Below are 25,869 nucleotides of genomic sequence, written 5' to 3'. Positions count from 1 at the left end.
TACTATTTGAGATTCTGGAATGTTGCTACTAGTGGAGATTCTGTTGCTACTATTTCAGATTCTACATGGAATGTTGCTACTAGTGGAGGAGTGGCCTAGTGGTTAGAGCACCAGTCTTGCAATCCAGAGGTAGCCAGTTCAAATTCCACTGCTGCTCCTTGTGATCTTGGGCAAGTCACTTAACCCTCCATTGCCTCAAGTACAAACTTATATTGTGAGCCGTCCTGGGACAGAGAAACATCCAGAGTCCCTGAATGTAACTCACCTTGAGCTACTACTGAAAAAGGTGTGAGCAAAATCTAAATAAATAAATCTGATTGTGTCCATCCACTTCTGATTCAATTGCACCAAGTTCAGTTCTGTTGTTTGCAATTTAGGATTCTTTCCATGGCCTTTGGAGCTCTTCGTGAGCCACCCCTGCATATCTGGTGTCTGCCATTATCCCTTAAATTCCATCACAAGCTCTGCAATCGCTCAATGACCTTTACCTGGTGTTCCCTCCACCAGCCATTGCTCGCTTGGAATCTACCAGAGTGCGATTTTCTTTCTAGCACCATCTCTATGGAACAGTCTTTATGTGCCATTGAGAGCTGAAATGCCTCTTCAGAATTTTAAAACAGCTCTTAAGACACACTTATTTCGATTAGCCTTTGAGGGCTTAGACATTGGGCTGTAGAGTCAGTCAATTTACCTGTTTTCTTTTTACTTACTCCAATTTAGTTTTGTCCTAGGTAGCTTTCTTTTGAAATGATTTCTATCTGTCCTTTCTCTCTGTGCAAATAAACTAAGTTGTGCTATTAAAACACACAGTCTCCGTGAGTGGAAGAGAGCTGGCAAGAGCGCTTTGGAAACTAAGGGGCCCTTTTACTAAGCCGCATAAGCGCCTATGTGTGCCCAATGCGTGCCAAAATGGAGTTACCGCATGGCTACCGCATGGCTCTAGCGATAATTTCATTTTTGCTGCGCGGCCGGTCTTGCATTGGTTCAAGGGCTTTTTGACTACCAGGTCCTACCAGGTCATAGTGAACTCCACCACTTCTGATCCGTGGAAGGCCTCCTGTGGGATCCCACAGGGCTCTCCCCTTTCGCCTACTTTATTTAATATTATGATGATGCCTTTAGCCTCAGCTCTCGCAAAATTGGACCTTAACCCTTTCATCTATGCGGATGATATTACAGTCTACATCCCCTTTCACACCACTGTATCAGAAATTGTCAACCGCACTGATGCCAGCTTCTCTGCCTTAGAGCGTTGGGCCCAGGTGTTCCGCTTCAAGCTAAACAGGGACAAAACACAGTGTCTCATCCTCTCATCCATTCACGCCCATGTATCTGACACAATGCTTCCAGTAATGGGCTCTGCCCTTACGATTGCCAGCAGCCTGCAGCTTTTAGGAGTGCACCTGGACTCACACCTCCAGCTGGCCGATCACGTGGTCTTGGTCTGCAAAAAAATGTTTCATGCAATGTGGAGGCTTCGGCGCATAAGATTCCTCCTTACTAGAGATTTGTTCCGTACACTTGTCCACTGGCTCGTCATCTCCCATCTGGATTACTGCAGTGGAATTTACGCGGGCTGCCAGGCCTCTTTGTTGAAAAAGTTTCAAACAGTTCAGAACACTGCTGCGAGACTCATCCTTAGAGAACGACGCTTTGCCCACGTCGAACCTTTGCGCTTTAAACTCCATTGGCTGCCTATACATGAGCGCATTGCCTTTAAGCTTTGCTCCCTAACTCATAAAATCATCTATGGGGCTACCCCGGATTACATGCTCCCCTTGATCGACCTTCCGCCTAGAAATGCCAACCCTGCTGCTAGGTCCTATCTCCACCTCCACTTCCCGAATTGTAAGGGTGTCAAGTACAAGAGGATCTTCACCTCGTCCTTCTGCTACTGGAGTCGCAAACACTGGAATGCTCTACCTCACCACCTTAAAACTCAAGCGGACCATGTCCTCTTCAAGAAGTTGTTAAAGACCTACTTCTTTGCTAAGACTTACTCTTCACTTTACGCCGCTGATTGATGCATCCTCCCTGACCCTTACCCTGCCTAGTTTACACTGTTAGATACTACTCCCCCTATTTGCTTCTTGTCTACTTTCCTAAGTTTTCAACTTTGTAGTTTTTGTTTAATTCTCTGTAAGCCACATTGCACCTGCATGAGTGGGAAAATGTGGGATATAAGCGATCCATAAATAAATAAAAATAATTTTTATTTTCTGACGTGTGTATCAGACACATGCCAAGTGGCATTTGGCGCATGTAGGACATTACTGCCTGGCTACCACATGAGACTTTACCGCTAGGTCAATGGCTGGTGGTAAGGTCGCAGACCCAAAATGGACGCGTGGCAATTTTGATTTTGCCGCATGTCCATTTTCTGCAAAAATTTTAAAAAGGTCTTTTTTAACAGGCGCGCTGAAAAATGGATTGGTGTTGCGCCCAAAACTCGTGACTACACTACTGCAAGCCATTTTTCTGCACACCTTAGTAAAAGGACCTCTTATGCTAGTGCCTCACTGGCTTAATTTAAAAAGCCTACAAGGGTGATATTCAGCTCCCGAGAGGACCCTGAGACCATGATCAACACCTGAAGAATTTTCAGCTGAAGTGACTGAAAAAAGTTGGCATGTTTTAGATTACCTGCAGGCCTGGGGACAAATAGCACTAAAATGTTTAAACACTTTCTCCATGATTCAGAACTTGTTGCACCATAAGAGCATATTGGGTCAGTCCAATGGTCCATCTAGCCCAGTATCCTGTTTTCCAAACAGTGGCCAAGCCAGGTCAGAAGTACCTGGCAGAAACCCAAATTGTGGCAACATTCCATGTAGAATCCCAAAGAATAGCAAGATTCTGGAATCCTAAAGAGTAACAAGATTCCATGCAGAATCTCAGAGTAGCAACATTCCATACTACAAATCCCAGGGCAAGCAGTTGCTTCCCATGTCTGTCTCCATAGCAGACTATAGACTTTTCCTCCAGGAATTTGTCCAAACCTTTTTTAAACACAGATACGCTAACTTCTGTTACCACATCCTCCGGCAAAGAGTTCCTGAGCTTAACTATTCGTCGAGTGTAAAAAATATTTCCTCCTATTTGTTATAAAAGTATTTCTATGTAACTTCCTCGAGTGTCCCCTAGTCCACGTACTTTTGGAACGAGTAAAAAATCGATTTACTTCTACTCGTTCTGCACCATTCAGGATTTTTGTAGACACTCATCCCACAGTTATCTGGTAGCCACACACATTTGCAAGGTTTCCTTTCACAAGAATGAGAGTCCAGCAGCAGGAATAAAGAGGTAAAAGAAAAGGACATTTAAGTGGTTAGAGCAGCAGGTTGAGAACCAGGGAAGCCACGGTTCACATCCCACTGCTGCTGCTTGTGATCTTGGGCAAGTCACTGAACTCTGTTGCCTAACGTAAAAGTTTACTGGTCAGTAATCAGCCAATGGTAGAAATAATGTTTTTAAATGGTGGCCACTGCTGGTTGAATTATACATGGCTATTCAGTGCCAGCCCCTATCCAGGTAATAGCACTGAATTAATGGGTCTTTGGCAAGGCCTGGAAGTTATCGAGGTACAGCCAATATTCAGTACCATAAGTACATAAGTACATAAGTAATGCCACACTGGGAAAAGACCAAGGGTCCATCGAGCCCAGCATCCTGTCCACGACAGCGGCCAATCCAGGCCAAGGGCACCTGGCGAGCTTTCCAAACGTACAAACATTCTATACATGTTATTCCTGGAATTGTGGATTTTTCCCAAGTCCATTTAGCAGCGGTTTATGGACTTGTTCTTTAGGAAACCGTCTAAGCCCTTTTTAAACTCTGCTAAGCTAACCGCCTTCACCACGTTCTCCGGCAACAAATTCCAGAGTTTAATTATGCGTTGGGTGAAGAAAAATTTTCTCCGATTTGTTTTAATTTATTACACTGTAGTTTCATCGCATGCCCCCTAGTCCTAGTATTTTTGGAAAGCGTGAACAGATGCTTCACATCCACCTGTTCCATTCCACTCGTTATTTTATATACCTCTATCATGTCTCCCCTCAGCCGTCTCTTCTCCAAGCTGAAAAGCCCTAGCCTCCTTAGTCTTTCTTCATAGGGAAGTCGTCCCATCCCCGCTATCATTTTAGTCGCTCTTCGCTGCACCTTTTCCAATTCTATTATATCTTTCTTGAGATGCGGCGACCAGAATTGAACACAATACTCAAGGTGCGGTCGCACCATGGAGCGATACAACAGCATTATAACCTCCTCACACCTGTTTTCCATACCTTTCCTAATAATACCCAACATTCTATTCGCTTTCGTAGCCGCAGCAGCACACTGAGCAGAAGGTTTCAGTGTATTATTGACAACGACACCCAGATCCCTTTCTTGGTCCGTAACTCCTAATGTGGAACCTTGCATGACGTAGCTATAATTGGGGTTCTTTTTTCCCACATGCATCACCTTGCACTTGCTCACATTACCCGGATAACTAACTGGGCATTATTAGGACAGCAAGATATGCAGTCCAACATGCCCTTTTACGTATCCAGGCACTGGCACTGATTATTAAGTATGTCCAGGCTTTATCCCTGGGAAAGTCCTTTGACTCTTATTAACTACAAGAATCTCTGATGTTGTAATTGGTAATCTGAAACTTGGCTATCACAAGGGGTCAAGCAATGAAGCTACAATGTAGTAAATTTAAAACAAATCAGAGAGCGTATTGTACTGTTTTGTGTTCTTGCCAGGTACTTGTGACCTGGATTGGCCATTGTTGGAAAAAGGATGCTGGGCTTGATGGACCTTTGGTCTGTCCCAGTATGGCAACATTTATTTTCTTATGTACTTTACATTTTATGATTTAAATATTTTGTATTAATTGAAAAAGTATCATAAAAGCATTTTTGTCTTATTATTTGAGATACATACCCATGCCTATTTGCTTTCATAGCAAAAATCTTTTTCCCTTTGCTTGAAGTGCTTTATGATTTGGGATGTGAAAATAATGACAGCGAGACCTGATAATTTGTAAACCCTCTGAAGACAGGGAAAAATACCTGAATGTAATCTGCATTGAGCTACCGAAAAAGGCTTGAGCTAAATCCAAATCCCTTCCCTTTTGAGATAGAATTGCAACATTAAACACTCTTGGGGAGCATTGCAGACAAGCTGGTACTTTGAGTTCACTGGGTTTTGGGACCTATCAAAATACAGGATCCTTCTTTCCTTCACCAGTGCCAGCAAGTGCAGGATGTTTACAGATGCAAGGGCGGATCCCATGTGCTTAACTTTACTAACGCAGTACTACAGGAATCCTGTTATTTGAGATTAAGAACAAATTAGATTGTTATTTTACTGCATTCTCTGAAACTGCAGGAAAAGGCAGAAAGAGGGGGCTGTGTCTAGTCTGGCAGAATAAGGAGATAAATAAATACTTTCATCTTTCCTTAAAATGGAACCACTCCCAGGGATGCTGTAATTGGTAATCTGAAACTCAATTTCTAAAACAGTGAGGAAGGTCTGAAATTATCTACCTGCTTCATAATAAATGTCAATCACATGTCCCATTGTATTAGTCTATAACTTGTAATATAGGCCGAAGTGGATATCGCTAATCATAATCAAACATACTAATCCCCTTCCCACTATGACTATTGCATATACTTGGAGATTTCAAAACCAAATATAATATTACTAAAGAGGGAAAAGCCTCAAGGGACAACTCCTGTATAGTATGACACTACAGCCATCTGTACAAAGGAGTATCACTGTCTCATCATAGGCATAAAACCTGCGTCCCCCATATAGTAGCTATTCTCAAGTTCAATTGCTGTACTTTGTTGTTTTAACTTTTTAAACTCAGCATGATAATAATGTAACTTATCTATGTACGCTGCTTCATTTTATCCAGCCCGCCATGGCCGACTATGGCCAGAGTTTTGGGTATCTATCCTTCCTCGTGGTCCGTAGCGAGCACTTTTCACTCTCCCCGTATCTGGTCCTCCAGCATACCTTCCCTCCCTATGTCACACTAAAGTGTTCTGCGTTAGTTTTCTCATCTGTGTACACTAAGGAGCCCTTTTACTAAAGGGTAGTAGGGAGGGAAGGTACGCTGGAGGACCAGATACGGGGAGAGTGAAAAGTGCTAAGACGGTGCTAAGTCTACAAGATAATGAGCGGAGTACAGCGGACAGATGTGAAGCGTTTGTTTACACTTTCAAACAACAACAAAACCAGGGGACACAAGATGAAGCTAGAATATGGTAGATTTAAAACAAATAGGAGAAAGTTTTTCTTTACTCAGCGTGTAGTTGGACTCTGGAACTCATTGCCGGAGAATGTAGTGACAGCAGCTGGCCTTACGGAGTTTAAGGGGGGTTTGGACAGATTCCTGAAGGAAAGGAAAAGTTCATTGAGTTTGCCGGGTTCTTGAAGCCTGGATTGGCCGCTGTTGGAGACAGGATGCTGGGCTTGATGGACCCTTGGTCTTTTCCCAGTATGGTGGTGCTTATGTGCTTGCTACGGACCCTGAGGAAGGATAGATACCCGAAACTCTGGCCACAGTCGGCCGTGGCGGTCTGGATAAAATGAAGCAGCGTACATAGATAAGTTACATTATTATCATGCTAAGTTAAAAAAGTTAAAACTACAAAGTACAGCAATTGAACTTGAGAATAGCTACTATATGGGGGACGGAGGTTTTATGCCTATGATGAGACAGTGATACTCCTTTGTACAGACGGCTGTAGTATCATACTATACAGGAGTTGTCCCTTGAGGCTTTTCCCTCCTTAGTAATATTATACTTGGTTTTGAAATCTCCAAGTATATGCAATAGTCATAGTGGGAAGAGGATTAGTACCTGTGTATTATTCTGCCATTCTTTTGGCAATGCATTAGCTCTCCTGATATCATCAGTTTAGTGGGATTATGAGGATTGAAATGGAGATTTTAATTATCAGGTTTACTATCTGCAGTGTATATACTAGACAGAGCCAAGCTACAATCAAATGCTTCTTTGAATGGATTTTTATTTTATAATGCAGAGTAATAGCCTACCACCTTTTTAAACTTCTAGGCGATATATTTCAAGGGGCTGATGCAGAAAGTTAGTGCAAGGTCAGCACGCAATTTTATGGTCGTGTGATGCAGAGAAGTGTTTCACACAGAAGATGGTAATGAGGCCGTTAAGCTATTTGGTCCCAATGCAGAGAAATATGCAGAATGATTTAAGGAGAGTACAATGCTAGAACTTGAACACTGGGTCTGAAGAGGTGTAGAAGGGTGGGTTAGTTCATTTTTCTGCAGTGGTGATCATAAGGATTTAATATAAGTAAAAATCAGAAACTCCAATTTTAACTGGGAGTGGAGGAGTGGCCTAGTGGTTAGGGTGGTGGACTTTGGTCCTGAGGAACTGAGCTCAATTCCCACTTCAGGCACAGGCAGCTCCTTGTGACTCTGGGCAAGTCACTTAACCCTCCATTGCCCCATGTAAGCCACATTGAGCCTGCCATGAGTGGGAAAGCGCGGTGTACAAATGTAACAAAAATAAAATAGATACTATTGGAGATTCTACATGGAATGTTGCTATTCCAATAGCAACATTCTATGTAGAAGCCTGCGCGGCCACATTGGTGATCTGCAAGGGCCGACTTCTACATGGAATCTGAAATAGTAGCAACAGTGGAGGAGTGGCCTAGTGGTTAGGGTGGTGGACTTTGGTCCTGAGGAACTGAGTTCGATTCCCACTTCAGGCACAGGCAGCTCCTTGTGACTCTGGGCAAGTCACTTAACCCTCCATTGCCCCATGTAAGCCGCATTGAGCCTGCCATGAGTGGAAAAGCGCAGGGTACAAATGTAACAAAATAAAATAGATACTATTGGAGATTCTACATGGAATGTTGCTAGTGGAATAGCAATATTCCATGTAGAATCTCAAATAGTAGCAACAGTGGAGGAGTGGCCTAGTGGTTAGGGTGGTGGACTTTGGCCCTGGGGAACTAAGGAACTGAGTTCCATTCCCACTTCAGGCACAGGCAGCTCCTTGTGACTCTGGGCAAGTCACTTAACCCTCCATTGCCCCATGTAAGCCGCATTGAGCCTGCCATGAGTGGGAAAGCGCAGGGTACAAATGTAATTAAAAAAAAAAAAAACCTCAAAATTTAAATATACAAACAATGAAGAGATTAAAACATTTTTTATGATATGTGCTCAGTTTTAGGTGTCTACACTTAAACTCAGGAACTGAGATGTTATAGCACCTTTCCATACATCATAGCACACCCTGCCTCCTCCTGATAAGTTATAACTCAATCAAATCTTCAAAGTAAACCAAAAACAATTTTTTGTTAATACAGATTATGTAGCACTGTTACTTAGCTTAATCAGTGGGTTTAATGCAGTCAATGGTGTGTATAAATCGTTTCATACAGATTCCTGGTTAGTGTATAACTTTTTTTATATATAGTGCAAAACTTCTTCATTCAAAACAACACAACTTCCCAAGTTCCCTATATGGGCCATGTTTCGCCAGTCAAATGGCGTCTTCAGGGGAACTCAAGATACAGCAACTTCAGAAGGAAAACTTCTCCAAATTGGTCTTAGCCACATAAGGATTTAATGCCAGTTTCTCGTTTTTTTGCTGTGAGTATAACAGTATCTGCGATGGCCCTCAAATTAGGCACATAGGGCTACTTTTACTCAGGGCCACCGAGAGACTAGGCCGGGCCCGGGGCAAGGCCGCCCCGCCTCCGCCCCCCTGCCGCCCCCTGTCGCTCCCCCCGCCGCTGCCGCCCCGTCACTCCCCCCACCGCTGCAGTCCGCGGTCTCACCTGCCTGCCTCCATGGCTCTCGACCCCCTGCATTCAAGGCGGCAGTCGCAGATCGCCTCTCTTCTGGCCTTCCCTCCCTGTGTTCCGCCCTTGTCTGATGTAACTTCCGGTTTCCGCGAGGATGGGACACAGGGAGGGAAGGCCCAAAGGGAGGCAATCTGTGACTGCCGCTTCAAATGCAGGGGGCCCGGAGCCGAGGAGGCAGGCAGGTAAGACCGGGAACTGCAGCGCCGGCAGCCTGACCCCGGCACCGGGCCCGTCCGGGGAATTTTGTCCCCCCTGCCCCTCCTCTCAGCGGCCCTGCTTTTACTAAGCGACGGTAAGCCCAATGCGGGCTTACTGCTCACTATACAGGAAGTACCGCCAGGCTACCGCAGCAGCCCGGTGGTACTTCCCACCCCTAGCAAGCCGTCATTTCCAGCGTTACATAAATTTATCAATTTATGTAGCGTAGGTGTGTACCCGTGCTGCCCGGTTACCGCCGGGTTAATGCGGGAGCCCTACCTGCCACCTCAATGGGTGGCGGTAAGGGCTCCCCCCCCCCTGAAATGGCCACACGGCAATTGCTTTACTTGCCGCATGGCCATTTCCCGCAGGAAGGCGAGACTTTCCTTTTACCGACTGTGGTAAAAGGGGGCCTCGGCACGCGTGTAAAACACATGCCAATGCCAGCACCGGCCCCCTTTTGCCGCAGCTTGGTAAAAGGGGCTCTTAAGTCTTTTATGTTTTGCTGTAATTTCTAAATCATACTGAGGCGTTGTTCAGATCAGATAGGAAACCGACAGAGGGGCTCTTGTACTAAGCTCTGTTAAGCCTAACGCAGCATGAGTCGCGTTAAAGTGTTCTGCGTTAGTTTTTTCATCTGTGTGAACTAAGGAGCCCTTTTACTAAAGGATAATAGGGCTACCGCATGGGTAGCACCTGGGAAAACAGCACTACTGCCGTGTCATTTCCCATGCCCAGAAAATAAATTTTATTTTCTAGTGTGGCGGGGGGGGGGGGGGGGGGGGTCTTGCCCAGCTGTAATGGATAGTTTTGGGTCATTTTCAAATGAAATACAGGCATAATTAAGACATTAATTTTATTTTGTTTTGATTCCATTTCATTGGCTAATAAAGTATATGGGGCTCTTCAAATCTAGGGGGAAACAGAAGAACTGCATGTTTGTTTTTCAGCACAGATAGCCTGGAGCAAGTGGTGGAAGGGGAAAGGAGCATGTCAAATCCCTTCCTTTTCCTTGCGCACAGCTTGCCTCATAGTGAAAGAGGAACAGACAACATTCTGCAGTCACTCCTGTGAAATATTTCAGACCAGGTAGAAGCAATTTCACAAGCTCCTTGCTTTTCTGAGTTCAAGGAGACAGTCAAAAGGATTTAGAAAAGTATTCCGAGAAGAATACTGTGCCTGTCACCAGTGCAGGGACGTGCCAACACGGTAAGCGAGATAAGCACGGCAGGAGGGTGCCATCCTCTGGGGGGCGCCCCGCCACGCCATGCTTACCTCGCCCTCTCCCATGTCCCAACTGCCCGCCCTCTTCTCCCCCCCAAAAAGATCCCTTTTAAATTTACCTCTGGCAGCGAACGAAGGTGCAGCGTCAGTGAAGGAGGCGGCGCTCCCGACGTCTCTACTAGTCTTCCCTTCGCTCAGTGTTCCGCCTTCTTCTGACATCAAGGAAATGACGTCAGAAGAAGGCGGGACATTGAGCGAAGGGAAGACTAGAGACATCGGGAGCGCCGCCTCCTTCACTGACGCTGCGCCTTCGTTCGCTGCCGGAGGTAAATTTAAAAGGGAGCGGGGGGGGGGGGGGGAGAAGAGGGCGGGCAGTTGGGACATGGCCCAGGGAGCAGGAGGGCAGCGATCACCTTCACGGGGGGGGGGGGGGGGAGGGCACCAACTGATCATCTGCAGGGGGGCACCACAGACCCTTGGCACGGCCCTGCACCAGTGGCGTTCCTAGGGGGGCTGACACCCGGGGCGGATCGCCGATGCGACCCGCCCCCCCGGATGCAGCACCCCCCCAGATGTAGCGCGGACCCCCCTCCCAGCGAAAGGTGCACGCCGCTGGGGGGGTGCCGCGCGCGCCTGTCCTTCGTTCATTCCATGCTCCCTCTGCCCCAGAACAGGAAGTAACCTCATGCGCGCGGCACCCCTCCAGCGGCGTGCACCTGGGGTGGAGCGTCCCCACCGCCCCCCCTTGGTATGCCACTGCCTGTCACTGTATCATTGCATTTAGCCTTGGAAACAAAAACACATGCATGTGTACAAACACACACACACACATGCACACCCAAATGACTGAGCATTTCTGGTTCCTTCATCTGCCCCATTTAAGTTTAAACTTTTTATTGAGTTGACAAGGATGGAAAAGTTCTAAGGAAGCCCCTTTTCCCAATGGCATAAATTCCACCCAAGTAGTCCTTGCAGGGCAGAGAAACCCAAAGAAGAAGGGAGCGCAATTTTAGCCAGTCCCAGATCTTCAGTGTTCTGGGGGTGCTTTGCAAAATTGTTGCTTGGAGGATTCATAAAATGAACTTAAGAACATAAGAATAGCCATACTGCGTCAGACCAATGGTCCATCTAGCCCAGTATCCTGCTTCCAACAGTGGCCAATCCAGGTCACAAGTACCTGGTAGAATCCCAAAGAGTAGCAACATTCCATGTAGAATCTTAAATAGTAGCAACATTCCATGCTACCAATCCCGGGGCAACCAGTGGCTTCCCCCCAATGTCATAGCTAGGTGGGGGCGTAAGGGGAGTGACCACTTCCAATGGACTTCCAATGGCTCCAGAGCCTATTTTTCGCATGGTCTGTTGTGCCTACGCAGTCTGTGCGTGCCTACACAGTCCATTCTCTGCCCCCCCCCCCCGATGTCACAACTGACTATGCTTCTGCTTCCCTCATGTCCATCTCAATAATGGACTATGGACTTTTCCTCCAGGAACTTGTCCAAACCTTTTTTAAACCCAGATATGCTACCCGCTGTTAACACATCTTCTGGCAGTGCATTCCAGAGCTTGACTATTCTTTGAGTGATAAAATATTTGCTCCTATTTGTTTTAAAAGTATTTCCATGTAATTTCATTGAGTGTCCCCTGGTCTTTGTACTTTTTGAAAGAGTGAAAAATTAATCCATTCTACACCACTCAGGACTTTATAGACCTCAATCATATCCCCCGTCAGCTGTCTCTTTTTCAAGCTGAAGAGCCCTGACCTCTTTAGCCTCTCCTCATATGGGAGAAGTTCCATCCCCTTTATCATTTTGGTTGCTCTTCTTTGACCCTTTTCTGAAATTCTGCTATATCTTTTTTTGAAATATAGCAACCAGAATTGAACGCAATACTCAAGGTGAGGTCGCACCATGGAGCGATACAGAGGGTTTCAACTCAGCACTAGATTTTGTCCAGCAGGTGATAGCTGACATTTGCAAATGTTGACTTCCCCCTAACAAGCCAAATGGCAGTGAAACCCTAGAAGCTACGGTGCATTTGTCGCCTGCTTGGGTATTGATTAAAGCTCAGTATTGCATGCATGAGCGCTCAGTCTGAAGTATCAGAATGAGCTGCCAGCCTGATCTATATTCAACAATATCTGGACTGGGAAAATAACAGAGAATATCAGAAAGGATTACAGTGTAACAGGTAAGTACTGAATAGAGCAACTACAGTATAACTGCTGCAGATAAGATACAGGATCACTGTAAGCCAATCAGAATGCAACCGCTCTGTCTGTGATTGTGCCGCCAAAGCAAACCTTGTGTTCTGCACCAAGCTTTTTGTTTCCTCTCTGGTCTTACATGTCGAGATAACGATGCTCACATCACATCCAGAAACAGAGGGTGGAGTCAGAACACCAGGTTGGAAATAAAGGTGAAGGATGCGGAGCCAGGGATTGGTACAAATTGGCCCATTAGAACCCTAAGGGGCCCTTTTACTAAGGTGCACCGAAAAATGGGCTGCGCTAGTGTAGGCGCGGGTTTTGGGCGTACGCAGATTTTTCAGCGCATCTGTAGAAAAGGCCTTTTTAAAATTTTTGACAAAAATGGACGTGCGGGAAAATAAAAATCGGCGTGTCCATTTTGGGTCTGAGACCTTACTGCCAGCCATTGAATTAGCGGTAAGGTCTCTTGTGTTAACTGTGCGGAAATTGCCTACAAGCATCAAGTTGGACTTACCACCCGATTTTTGCCGCCCATCAGAAAATAAAATATATTTTCAGGCGTGCTTAGCAGACGCACATAAAAAATGAAATTACCGCACGGGCCAAGCAGTAGCTGGACAGTAACTCCAAACTGACGCATGTTGGGCGCGAGTAGGCACCTCTGTGGCTTAGTAAAAGGGCCTCTAAGCCTCCTCAAATCGCTTTCTTACAATCCTCATGTCAATTCTAAGACAATATGATACAGCAGGCAAGTAAGTATTGTGTTAAACTAAAGGAACCACAGATGAGTGGAAGAGAAGGGAAATGTGACCATACTCTGCATTGTGTCCATAAAAATGCTGACCAGGTCTAAAAATACAAGTACTTACATGTATCTTAGTTCAGATTCCCTTCTCACCAGGGCATCCCTTATTCTCTCAATTTTGAAAAGTTCATCTTCAATGTCATCTACCGTTGCTGTAGAATCAGCCATTGAAACAATTTCATCATCTGCAAATTAAGATTTAATTTTTTAATCTTTGGTATAGAAGGTGATAAGAAAAGGCAAGATATGGTTGCAACTAATGTGCAAACAGAATAGAGATCTATAGTTCATGGTATCCACAAGTCTTCAAGAGTGATGGAAACTGAAGAGGGCCTTGTACAGAATAATTCCTACCTACATGTCTGCAGTTGGAAAAGTCTTAGGGGTCCTTTTACTGTTACAAGAAATGATTTATCTTGGGGGAAAGAGCTCTAGAGCACTCGCTACTGTTTATAATTTAAGAGCAGGCGCTGTATTTATAAGTTTTAGGATATTAATTTCTCCACCAATCACCAAAGGTGATAATTGCAATAAATTAAATAAATTAAGTATATATCTCTGTTGAAATGCAGTATTCTGTACTGCAAGATTTGAAAGCATGTACTCAGAGCACAAAGAGACTATATTTTTTAGCTTCAAAAAGGTTGATTTAATATACAAATCATGTAAATGATATTGCAAACGAGAGGTAAGGGTCTTACAGAGAATCTGCACTTAAAGCCAGGTAGCAGGTCTAGATCAAAAAGTTATAACTCACAGAACAGTCTTTTTGTTACAGAGCATGCTGTGGTCCATTGAAGATTGATGAGCCATGAGGCAGAGGCAGGTGGACTGCAGGTCAGGTCCCAAGAGTGAGCATCAGGTTCCAAGAGAGAGCAGCAGGTCCCAAGCGAGCTTCCCAAGAGAGAGAGCTGGGCTGTTTCCAGGCTTTTTATAATGTTCCCTGAGTTGTAGTTTGCAGGGGATCTTGGGTATTGTAGTTTGCAGGGGAGCATGGTCACATGTTTCCTGGATATCTGCTGGCAAATGGCTTTTCTATAGCTTGAGGGTTTCAGTCTGCTGTGATAGGTGGAGTTTCTTTTGTCATTTGAGTCATAGGAGTCTCTGTCTGCTTCAGTTTTTTTGTTCTCTAGAGATGTCTTGGTGACCCTCCCAGCCAGCTTTTGTCTCTGTTAAGTGTTTGTAATTGACTAGCCCTGCTACCAGAAATTCCCAAGGAAAAGGGGAAAGAAGGTATTGAAATGCAGTTTCAATACATCTTTTAAAAGCTGCATTTTTATATTGATAAAATCAATAACTCTGCTACATATTTAATTCTGACAATTTACTTATACCATAACATTACTAAGGTGCGCTGAAAAATGGCCTGCGGTAGTGTAGACACGTGTTTTGGGCACCTACAAAAAAATGCCTTTTAAAAATTTCTGCCGAAAACAGACATGCAAAATGAAAATTGCTGCATGTCCATTTTGGGTCTGAGACCTTACCGCAAACCATTGACCAAAGGGAATGTCTCACGCAGTAACCGGGCAGTAATGGTTTATGCGTGTCAAATTCCACTTGATGTGCTTAGCTGCCACATCAGAAAATAAAGTATACTTTTCAGACTCGCGTAGCGGACACGTGCCAAAATTGAAATTACTGCAAGGGCCACGCAGTAACCGGGCGGTAACTCCAATTTGGCATGCGTAGACACTTACATGGCTTATTAAAAGAGCCTCTAAGCTTTGTGATACCACTACAAATTCTTACTATATGAGAAGAAGGGTTCTTTAGTTTTTTTCCCTTTTCCTTGAGAGCATGTCCCGGTGGTTCTGGGAGACCCTCAATAGTCCTCTTCCAAGGCATAAACTCGGTGCCATTTGATGGCTGGCAGGGGCTGTCATAATACTCGGGGTCATCTTCTCTCCTTTCCCATGCCTAAGTACACCACTTATAGAACTTTATATATTGCCAATCTGACATTAGTCCTTCAAGACAGTTTATAACACATTAAAACATACATAGAACAATCATACTTCAACTGAAGGAGCCCTTCATGGGCCATGTTTCGGCATACAAACGCCTGCATCAGGGGTCTAAAGAAGAAGCATAAAGATACATTATAAGAATGAATCAAATTAATACATACATATCGATAAAATAATAAATTAAAGTAATTTATTATTTTATCAATATTTCATTTGATTTATTGATTCATTCCTTGATTGTTCCAGTCCTGAAGGCCTTTTTGTGTTGCAATTTTCAAATAGCCCATTTATCCTGATTATTCTTGGAGAGGTGGTGTTAGAGTGATCATGATTGTTGGGAAATGGGGGGGGGGGGGGGGGGGGGAGGGAAGGGCTTAAAAGTTAATGGGGAGAGCATAACGTTGCAAGTTGCCTAGGGTGACTAATATCATTGCACCAGCCAGATTACAGTTACGGATTCCATAATATTACATATTTTACTTATCAACCTGCTTTTAACTAATTCTGTGTTGTAGTTGACCAAACAACAGCATCTTAATCTGGCCAACATTTATCGTGGAAGCTTCAGGGACAGCAAGGGGATCTTGCTCCTGCGAGTCACACTAACTTATTCCAATGAATTGTTTTGGTTCTGTTTCTTCTTTCACACTTCATACTAGAAAAATTAAAATGTTCTGCTGCTGATTTTCTGTTTATAGTGTTTTAACGATGCACTGTAGATTTGAAATGTACTTCTGTATTAAGGCAGGCTGCAAATAGACTGTCAGAATGTCAATTATTCCAGAGATTCTGGAAAAATAAATTCCTGCAAATCTCTTCCTATTCCTGTGCCCATTAATGATTGCACAATGCAGTTCTGAATTTGCTCCGTTTCATTTTAATATGGACTCTAACTTGGTTCGTGCTGACCTTGCAAGATACTTCAGCTACTATCAGTTGAGAGATTTTAGTGAGAAGTATGTGGTTTACACCCAGCGAAGGATGGCAAGAGATGTAACTCAGATATCAAAAGAGAGGATTCAAGAGTACACAAACAACACAAGAAGAAAGCACAACTGGGCCTTCAAGACTGAAACAATTGAGAGCCCTTTATTCATAAACACGGGCTGTGTTTCGGAGTAACAGTGCCTGCTTCAGGAGTCTAATAAAAAACATCAAGACGTAATACAAAAAAGCTTATCTGAACATGATATAAAAGCATAATATTAAAAAAATGATGCAAAAGTATAAATAAAAAGAAAAATATAATACGGTATCCATACACATAAAATGCAGATATATGTGTCATATTAATGTGCCTATCAGTATGCCCATTAAAGACATAAAATACATGAAAAGAGTGTCTTAATATAATACTCAAAAAGCATATCCAAAAATACTCAACAGAACTGTCCATCTGGGTTCATAGACACAGGTTCAGTTATACAGGGTTTCCTATGGCTACTTGCCAGGGCATAGACACACAAAAAAGGGGGTGGAGCAAACAATGTTTGGCAGCAGATCTTTATTTCAATGAAAATGACCTGACACGGACTGCGTTTCTGCTCTCAAGCCTGCATCAGGGGGTCTGAAATAACAGTAATACAATGTATGATTCATACAGTGGAGGAGTGGCCTAGTGGCTAAAACACCAGTCTTGCAATCCAGGAGGTGGCCGGTTCAAATCCCACTGCTGCTCCTTGTGATCTTGGGCAAGTCACTTAACCCCCCCATTGCCTCAGGTACAAACTTAGATTGTGAGCCCTTCTGGGACAGATGTCTGTTTATATGCGCCATGGCTAGTGTAAGGGGTGTGGCTATCATAGGGGTGGAGTCATATGTGGTGACCCCGCCCATAATGAGTACCGGCACTTTACGATAAATAATTCGGTTTTGGGTTGCTGTTTGGGCACTCGGTCTCTGAAAGGTTCGCCATCACTGCCCTAGAACATCCTATATGTACCATGGGTTTTTGATTTCGGGTTACTAAGAAGAGGAGTTTAACCAGTTAAAGCAATCAATAGAAATAAAACATGGAAAAGAAAATAAGATGATACCTTTTTTATTGGACATAACTTAATACATTTCTTGATTAGCTTTCGAAGGTTGCCCTTCGTCAGATCGGAAATAAGCAAATGTTGGTAGATGACAGTATATATAAGTGAAACATCAAAGCATTCCAGTGACAGTCTAACAGGATGGGGGTGGATAGGTGAGAGACAGGATGAGGGACAGGGAGATATGCATGGAGGCAGGAGGGTGACAAAGCAGTACAATTTTCAAAGCAGTACAATTTTATGGTTTATAATGGGCTAGGAAACCCAGATCTTTGTTGTCTGGTGGATGACAAAATATTTAATCATTCTGACTTCAAAGGTATTACGTTCCTGTATTGTTTTAAAGTTCCCTTTCAGGATTTTTACCATGAAGCCACTGGTACAGTGTTCTGGTTTTGTAAAGTGCTGCCCCACAGGTGTGACATCTTTATTGGTACTGGCATTTTTCATATGGTGTCTATGTACATTAAATCTCTTCTTTAGCATCTGATTGGTTTCTCCAATGTAGCAGCCTTCGTTGCATTTTTTACACTGAATGATATATACCACATTGGAAGAGGAGCATGTAAAAGATTCCTTAATGTTGAATATTTTTTCTTTGTGAACTAACACGGACTAACACGGCTACCACACCTCTCTACCAGTTAAAGCAGAACTCAGAAATCTACAATAAACTAATCCCACCCTCCATAAATAAACTAATGAGAATGAACCATCAATTTTGTTTAGCCATCCATTCAGTACAGCAGGGGCGCAACCCTCCGACAGTCTGCCAGTTAGCAGTTTGTCATTTCTTGTGGCTGTTAGTTTTGCTCTGCAGCTATCTTCTATGCATTAAGATTGTGGCAGTGAATCAATTACCAACGAGCTACAGGGCTGCAATTCCTAACTGCCCATGAATCGTTGCCAGCAACGTGCCATCAATTTCTTATCAAGGGGCTCTCACTAGTTCAGTTGCACTTGTTGAGATGCTGTTCGTTATCACAAAATAATTTAATCAGGGGCTTCTTGAAATCCCGTCCAATATATTTCCATTCATAGCCCACCAAGAATGGATTCCTGATGACATTGCATTGAGTGCTCATAGCAGTGGCGTAGCTACGTGGGGCCACGGGGGCCTGGGCCCCCGTAGATTTGGCCATGGACCCTCCTGCCGATGACCCTCTCAACCCCCCTCCCGCCGCCAACCCTCCCCCGCCACCGGCTACCTTTGCTGGCGAGGGACCCCAACCCCCGCCAGCCAAGGTCCTCTTCTTCTGGCGCAAGGCTTCGTTCTGTTTCTGTGAGTCTGACGTCTGACTCACAGAAACAGAACGAAGCCTTACGCCAGAAGAAGAGGACCTCGGCTGGCAGGGGTTGGGGTCCCCCGCCAGCAAAGGTAGCCGACGGCGGCAGCGGGGGAGGGTTGGGGGCAGGAGGGGGGGACGAGAGGGTCATCGACAGGTGGGGGGTCAAAGTTGTTGGTGGTGGCAGCGGTGGTGGGGGGGGGGGTCGGCGGCACCGGGGGGGGGGGGGCTAAAATGTGCCCCCTCACCTCGGGCTCTGGACCCCCCTACCGCCGAAGTCTTGCTACGCCCCTGGCTCATAGCTAATGTAACTTTCTGATTTCCTGCATTTGACTCTGTGAATCATGAGTTGTTGTCGTGTCGTTTGAAATCATTTGGGATTACCGGGAAGGTGTTGGCCTGGTTTTGGTCTTTTTTTTTTTGGAAGCCCGGACGTTTCAGGTCGTTCAAGGCTCTTCAATGTCAGCATGGATGACTGTGACTTCAGGATTACCACAAGGTTCTTGATTGAATTGTTTTTGTTGCCGGTTTGAAACATTTTGGCAGGACATACAGTTTTATTTTCCTGTTCCAGATACAGTAGTCAAGAGTGTTCAGTTAGTGGAATCTCATTTTTGTAAGATTCAGCCCTGGTTAAGGATGAATGGATTAAGTCTGAATATGGCAGAGACCCAAATGTTGTGGTTGTCGTTTGTCCGTTTTCAGGTCTTTATTTGGATTCTATTTTTGTGCCAGTGTCTCATTCTATTCCGAGTTTAGAAGTGACCTTAGACACAACCTTGTTAATGAAGGTACATGTTGGGTCGGTGAGCCGTGCAATGTTTTTAAAACTGCGTTTGGTGATTCAGTTACGAGGTTTTCTCTTGGAGCAGAATTTTCATGGAGTTTTTGCAAAGTTATGTGTTACCACAGTTTGATTATCATAACGCCTTGTTGTGTGGATTACCGCGTGGAGTGGTGTGGGCTTTGCAGGTGGCCAGAATGCTGCAGCTCGACTGCTTACTAAAGCAAGTACGTTTTAGCATATTACCCCACATTTGAAAGAATTGCATTGGTTGCCCATTGCCTGGCAGATTCAATTTAAACTGCTGGTATTGGTTTTTAAGACACTGCATGATGAGGCCTTAAAAATCAGCACCAAAAAAACACGTGCTTAGCGTGTTTCTATAAATGACGCCTAAAGGGGCCCTTTTACAAAGGCACAGGAGGGCCTACGCGTGTTCGTGTGCCAAATCGGCACCGCCGTCTGACTAGCACATGAGCCGGGTGGTAATTACAAATTTGGTGGATACCGAATCCCACGGTAGAAAATAATTTTCTATTTTCTACCACAGGCCGCTTACCTGGTGGTAAACAGCAGTTGACGTGCCCTGCATGCTTACCGCATGGGTGGCACGTGAGATCTTACCGTTAGGTCAATGGGTGGCAGTATGGTCTCAGGCCAAAAATGGATGCATGCTGGTTTCAATTTTAGCGCATGCCCATTTTCCAGCCCCTTAAAAAAGGCACTTTTTCCTAGATGCGGTTAAAAAAATGGTCCAGCACGCGCCCAAAAGATGTGCTCGCACTACCACAGGCCACTTTTTACTAAGGCTTAGTAAAAGGACCCCAAAGTTAGGCATAGTGTTCAGGGGCATAGCCAGACAGGCAATCTTGGGTGGGTCTGAGCCGAAAATGGATGGGCACGGAATTCAGCCCCTCCTGGCCCCCCTTCAACTCTGCTCTCCCCCTACCCTCAAACACAAAATATTAAATACCCGAGCTGGTGGGGATTCCCAAACTGAACCAGCTGAAGATTTCCTCCTCCTCGGGCAGCCAGTGCTCTTCCAAACAGCAGGAGCAAGACGCCGCTGTCAGTACTCAGTACGTGCTCAGTGCTTCCGCCTGGTGAAAACTGAGCACATGCAGAGGGGCTGGTGTGTGACAGAGCACTGGCTGCCTAACAAGGAGAAAATCTTTAGCTGGTGGGGTTTGAGGATTCCCACCAGCCACACATCAAGAGAGCCACAATTTTGGGTGGGCATGGGTGCAAATTGGGTGGGCAGGTCTACCTGTAGCTATGCCACTGATAGTGTTTCTTGCAACTAAAATTTAGGCACACCCATTTAGGCCATCTAAAACCAGGCCTAAATATCTGTGCCTTAACTTAGGCACAGGTCAGTTGTATTCCATAACAGTGTGCATAATGTTTTGGAATGCCCATGACCCGCTCATTCCATATCCGTGGCCACACCCACTTTTCAGCTGCGTGCATTAGACTTTACATGCACCATGTTGTAGAATACGCCTAGAAAGCTGTGTGCGTAAACTCGAATTAAAGCCAATTGGTACCACTAATTGGTTGTTAAGTAACAATTAGCGGTGCTGATTGGCTTGTTAATCAAGTTGTGTGGTCAAATTAGCGCACACAAGTTAAGGCACCAATTATAGAATTTGGGGGCTGGTGAATTGTTCTTATAACAAGATGATTTTTATTTGTACTATAATTTTTGTTGCATTCCAAACATGTCACTTTCAGAAGAATGTTTATTATCAGTTTTCAAATGGTTTTTATATGCTGTAATTAAGAAAAATCTATGCAGTGTTCCTCTAATATGGGCTGCACAATCTAAACATTGTCATACATAAAATCTGTGTCAGGCAACGCAAATTGCTATATTACTAACTCGTATTTATTGCAGTAAAGAAAAACGTCATCCAGCTAGCTCAGTAAATTAGCATCTGAACAAACATGATTATTCAGGAAAGCACAAAACCCTGGCCATTCAGCTCACAGGAGCTGTCAGGCCTGAAGGCAGCCTGCAGTTTCTCAGGGGAGATGTACAGCCATTGGAAGCTACTTTTAAAGACCAACAGCTGGAAATAAGGTTGGTTCATTGTTCTATTGTAAAGGCAAGTAGTAGCAGGATGGCCTCCAGCTCTGTCACTAAAAGTTATGATTTTGTGCCCCTGTGTTTATTTACTAAGGAAGCTTTGTCTCATTTTAGATTGTGCAGGAGACCATTGTCCTGCCACAACATGCCACTCCATCCAGTCTAACTTTCAAGCAGAGCTGTGCCCACACAAAGTTAGAATCATTTGAAAATGCTTTTTTTGCTATGGTGATCACATGGGTTCTAGCTGTTTTTTTTTTTTTTGTTACATTTGTACCCTGTGCTTTCCCACTCATGGCAGGCTCAATGTGGCTTACATTTTGTATACAGGTACTTATTTGTACCTGGGGCAATGGAGGGTTAAGTGACTTGCCCAGAGTCACAAGGAGCTGCCTGTGCCTGAAATGGGAATTGAACTCAGTTCCTCAGTTCCCCCAGGACCAAAGTCCACCACCCTAACCACTAGGCCACTCCGTTACCATTTAGGCAGGGTTTCTATGGTCATTTTCTTCCTTTGATTGCAATCTCTCCCTCCCCCTACACATCTGTAATTTCAGGTTGCAGCCTACTAGTCTACAAACAAGGAATGGGTCCTGGGGGGGGGGGGGGGGGTTGTGCTTAGGTCAGGGCATGCTGCTGCATGATGGTTCAAAGTAAGATGAATGGGTTGGAGGGTTTGGTGGAGAAATGAATAACAGCCCTTGGAAAATTTAAAACCAAAGTAAGAGAGAAGGAACAGAAGGAGCTCAGTAGTTGGAAGGAAAATGATTTAGCAGTTCTCAATCAGACCTGCAGGGGGGGAAGGAAACTACAAGGTCTGTGGGTAAAAGTACTAGAGCAGTTGAACCAGCCTATGATTCACTGAGTGATTTATTCTGTACTCACCAGTGACACAGCAAACCCTCACAACTCTTATGGGGTTTCAAGCCAATTCTCGGGACACACCCAGCCAGTCAGGTGGTGAGGATACCCATAGTGAATATGCATGAGATAAATTTGCATGGACTGCCTCCATTGTATGCAAATTTATCTCATGCTTATTCATGGTGGATTGCTTGAAAACTAGACTTGCTAGGTGTATCCCGAGGACTGGGTTGAGAAGCCCTGATGATATAAGCCCCAGTAGAATCAACAGAGCAGAGCTGGGAAACTGTGTTGGGCCTAACTGAACTGGGTGGCATTAAGCTAGTGGTCCCCAACCGGTCCTGGGGGAACTCCAGCCAGTCAGGTTTTCTGGATGTCCACATTGAATATGCATAACTGAAATTTGCATCCAGTGGAAGCAGTGCATACAAATCAATCTCATGAATATTCATTGCAAATATCCAGAAAACTTGACTGGCTAGGGTCCCCCCCCCCCCAAACTGTAAAGGGTGGCATGACCAGCTCAGCTGAGCCAAGTGTCTCCATTATAAATGGCCCTCCACAGGTAGTCAGTCACAGAGATGCCAAGCTACCCAATTCCAGAATGGAGACTTTTTGGCCAGTCCTGGGTTTTTTTTTTGTTACATTTGTACCCCACACTTTCCCACTCATGGCAGGCTCAATGTGGCTTACAAGGAGCAATGGAGGGTTAAGTGACTTGCCCAGAGTCACAAGGCGCTGCCTGTGCCTGAAGTGGGAATCAAACTCAGTTCTCCAGGACCAAAGTCCACCACCTTAACCACTAGGCCACTCCTCCACTGTTTCTACTAATGGAGATTCTACATGGAATGTTGCTATTCCACTAGCAACATTCCATGTAGAGGTTAGCCCTTGCAGATCACCAATTTGGCCGCGCAGGCTTCTGCTTCTGTGAGTCTGACATCCTGCACGTACATGCAGGACGTCAGACTCACAGAAACAGAAGCCTGCGCAGCCTTCTACATGGAATGTTTCTAGTGGAATAGCAACATTCCATGTAGAATCTCCAATAGTATCTATTTTATTTTTGTTACATTTGTACCCTGCGCTTTCCCACTCATGGCAGGCTCAATGCGGCTTACATGGGGCAAGGAAGGGTTAAGTGACTTGCCCAGAGTCACGAGGAGCTGCCTGTGCCTGAAGTGGGAATTGAACTCAGTTCCTCAGTTCCCCAGGACCAAAGTCCACCACCCTAACCACTAAGCCACTCCCAAATCAGTGTAAGATTTGTAGTGTCTGGTCTTGGCCAATGAAATCAGTGCTGCAAGTCCCATAATGCACCAGAATGGGGGTGATAAAAAAAAATCCAGGACTGCTCAAATATCCAGTCTGGAACTGGGTTACTTGGCATTTCTGCGGTCATGTATGGTAGTTGGGTGGTGGTGGTGGGTGTGTGTGTGTGAAGGGTCACTTTCCAGCACAGGAATTGGTTTGGTGGCCATGCTGCCATCATATGGTCTCGGTCTGGTAATTTCAAACAGTTGTTGAGTTTTTAGTTCATTTTCCATAGAGAAGGAAAACCTAGACGATCAATGCGTCTTCCTGTGTATGTCCGTTCCACATGGCTGACTTTCCTGTTCTGTACTCTATGAACATCAAATTGTTAGGGCATGTCAGGGGTGGGGGGAGAAACAGACATGAGTATTTGTTTTTCTGATTCCAGGTGTTCCATGAAGTCATGCACACAATTGTTGCTCTTTACTAACATTTTTGTTTTCCATCCGTTCCGCATCCAATCCACAATCACTTTTGCAAACATGCCTGGAGGTCCATGAGGATCACGGGATGGGGTATCCATATAGTCTACTAATCCCCCTAATTTTGCACACTGTCCACACCAAGTTTGCAGAATTTGAAGTTTGTTTTTGTTTTTATGATCCCACTGAACCCATGTTCACCCAATTACACCAATTAATACATTTTTTGTTTTGTATCCAATGGGTACCACACTTTTAAAACGTGTCATAAGACTCTCCAGAATAGGCAAAATTGATATTGTGTGTGTGTGTGTATGTGTGTGTGTATATATATATATACTGTACCTATTAAAGTAGGAGGTAAATTAAGGTAGCACCTTCCCCTCCTTCCTGTTACAAGGATCTGTACCTTTACAGAACCAAACACAACATCCCAGGAAGAAACCGAACTAACTTTCATAGTAGCAGGAAAGAAATTGCCTGCAGACCGTTCATCCCCAGGGGGCCCATATACCGAACGTTTTTTGCATTTATTACTGACTGCCAGTATTTTGCTTGAAAGAGCTACTGGCAGAGACTAACAGGTAAGAAGTAGGGTTGCTGCTGGACCACTCAGTCATCACAGCAATGTGCTCTTATCCGTTGCCACAGTGTCTGCTTCTTGTTCTGGCATTACCGGTACTAAATAATTGTACACAGGCAAAGGGGAAATAATGAATGCAGGCGCTGCTCACCTTTGGCTGGATCTGTTGTATTCCACTTCGTCACTTCCAGCGAGCCGTACTGTTTGGATGGTCTTCTTTTCTCATTTTCCATCCTTCAGCTTTGATTAGAGCTATAATGCCTTGGATTTCTTTTTCTTTCAATCACACAGCTGGAATGCAAAACCTGCCCAGTGCTACAACTCCTGTTATGTTTCTAAGATCATCAGCTTTCAAAAGAAGCCATAACGTGCAAAAGGAAAATAAGTAATAAAAAATAAATGAAAAAGAAAACCAAGGAAGCAAATTGTGACACCTGCCTAGCAGCTGCTTGCCGATTTAATACTGAGCTGCCTGGAGAAAGCGCCACAGACGTGAAAGAGACCAGATATAGAAGACAGCGAAATGTCTATGAACGAGAGCTGTGGGCGCCCTCTAGTGGAAGCTGGTTGAACCATATTAAAATTTACACTGAGTTTCTTAGATATGCAAACTGACTGCCAGCCACGAAAAAAAACACTTCTATTGTGAATGGAGTGTGGGACCCACGCAGTTAGCTCAGCTTTTTTTTCTTTTTAAATATTTGTTAAGAGTTATAGCCCTTATTTTAGAAGCTCTATTCTGTTTTGCATGTCTGAAAACTGGCATTCAGGAAATCCTTATTGTATGGGCATTCATATTCTGGAATATGGTCTTCTAAAACAGCAGTATGTCTTTATGGCAAGGGGACATGCTCTGGGCATGTTTTGTGCAAGACAAGGGAGGGGCCATAATTTGGACATCCAACTCCAGTAAAATACATTTTATGCAGTGGATTTTCCCCAAGTCCATTTTAATGATGGTTTATGGACTTTTCTTTTAGGAAGCTATCCAAACCTTTTCAAAACTCCGCTAACTGCTTTTACTACATTCTCTGGCAACGAATTCCAGAGTTTAATTACATGTTGAGTTGCACCTAATTTTTGATGCTGTTTCTTGAATATACCCCTAAGTGACTTGCCCAAGAATACAAGGAGCTGCAGTAGGATTTGAACTGGGATCCCCTGGGTCTCAGCCTGCTGCTCTAAACATTAGACTGTTCCTCAACATGGACATCTATGTAGCCATTT

General features: G+C 44.5%; 1 protein-coding gene across 1 annotated transcript in view; it reads right to left on the bottom strand.

The window, feature by feature from the left end:
• Positions 1–24,875, bottom strand: part of LOC115472764 (uncharacterized protein C16orf45 homolog) — a 67,666-nt gene extending 42,791 nt beyond the window's left edge. The window contains exons 1-2 of the mRNA XM_030207162.1: positions 24,794–24,875; positions 13,359–13,479 (exon numbers count right to left, since the gene is read on the bottom strand). Coding sequence (XP_030063022.1) covers positions 13,359–13,479; positions 24,794–24,875 — 203 coding nt within the window. The remainder of the gene's footprint in view (positions 1–13,358; positions 13,480–24,793) is intronic.
• Between the last annotated feature and the right edge of the window lie 994 nt (positions 24,876–25,869).

Source organism: Microcaecilia unicolor, chromosome 6, assembly GCF_901765095.1.
Source record: "Microcaecilia unicolor chromosome 6, aMicUni1.1, whole genome shotgun sequence".
Classification (NCBI taxonomy): domain Eukaryota; kingdom Metazoa; phylum Chordata; class Amphibia; order Gymnophiona; family Siphonopidae; genus Microcaecilia; species Microcaecilia unicolor.
The sequence above is the reverse complement of the archived record's forward strand: the minus strand, read 5'-3'. Positions and strand labels throughout refer to the sequence as shown.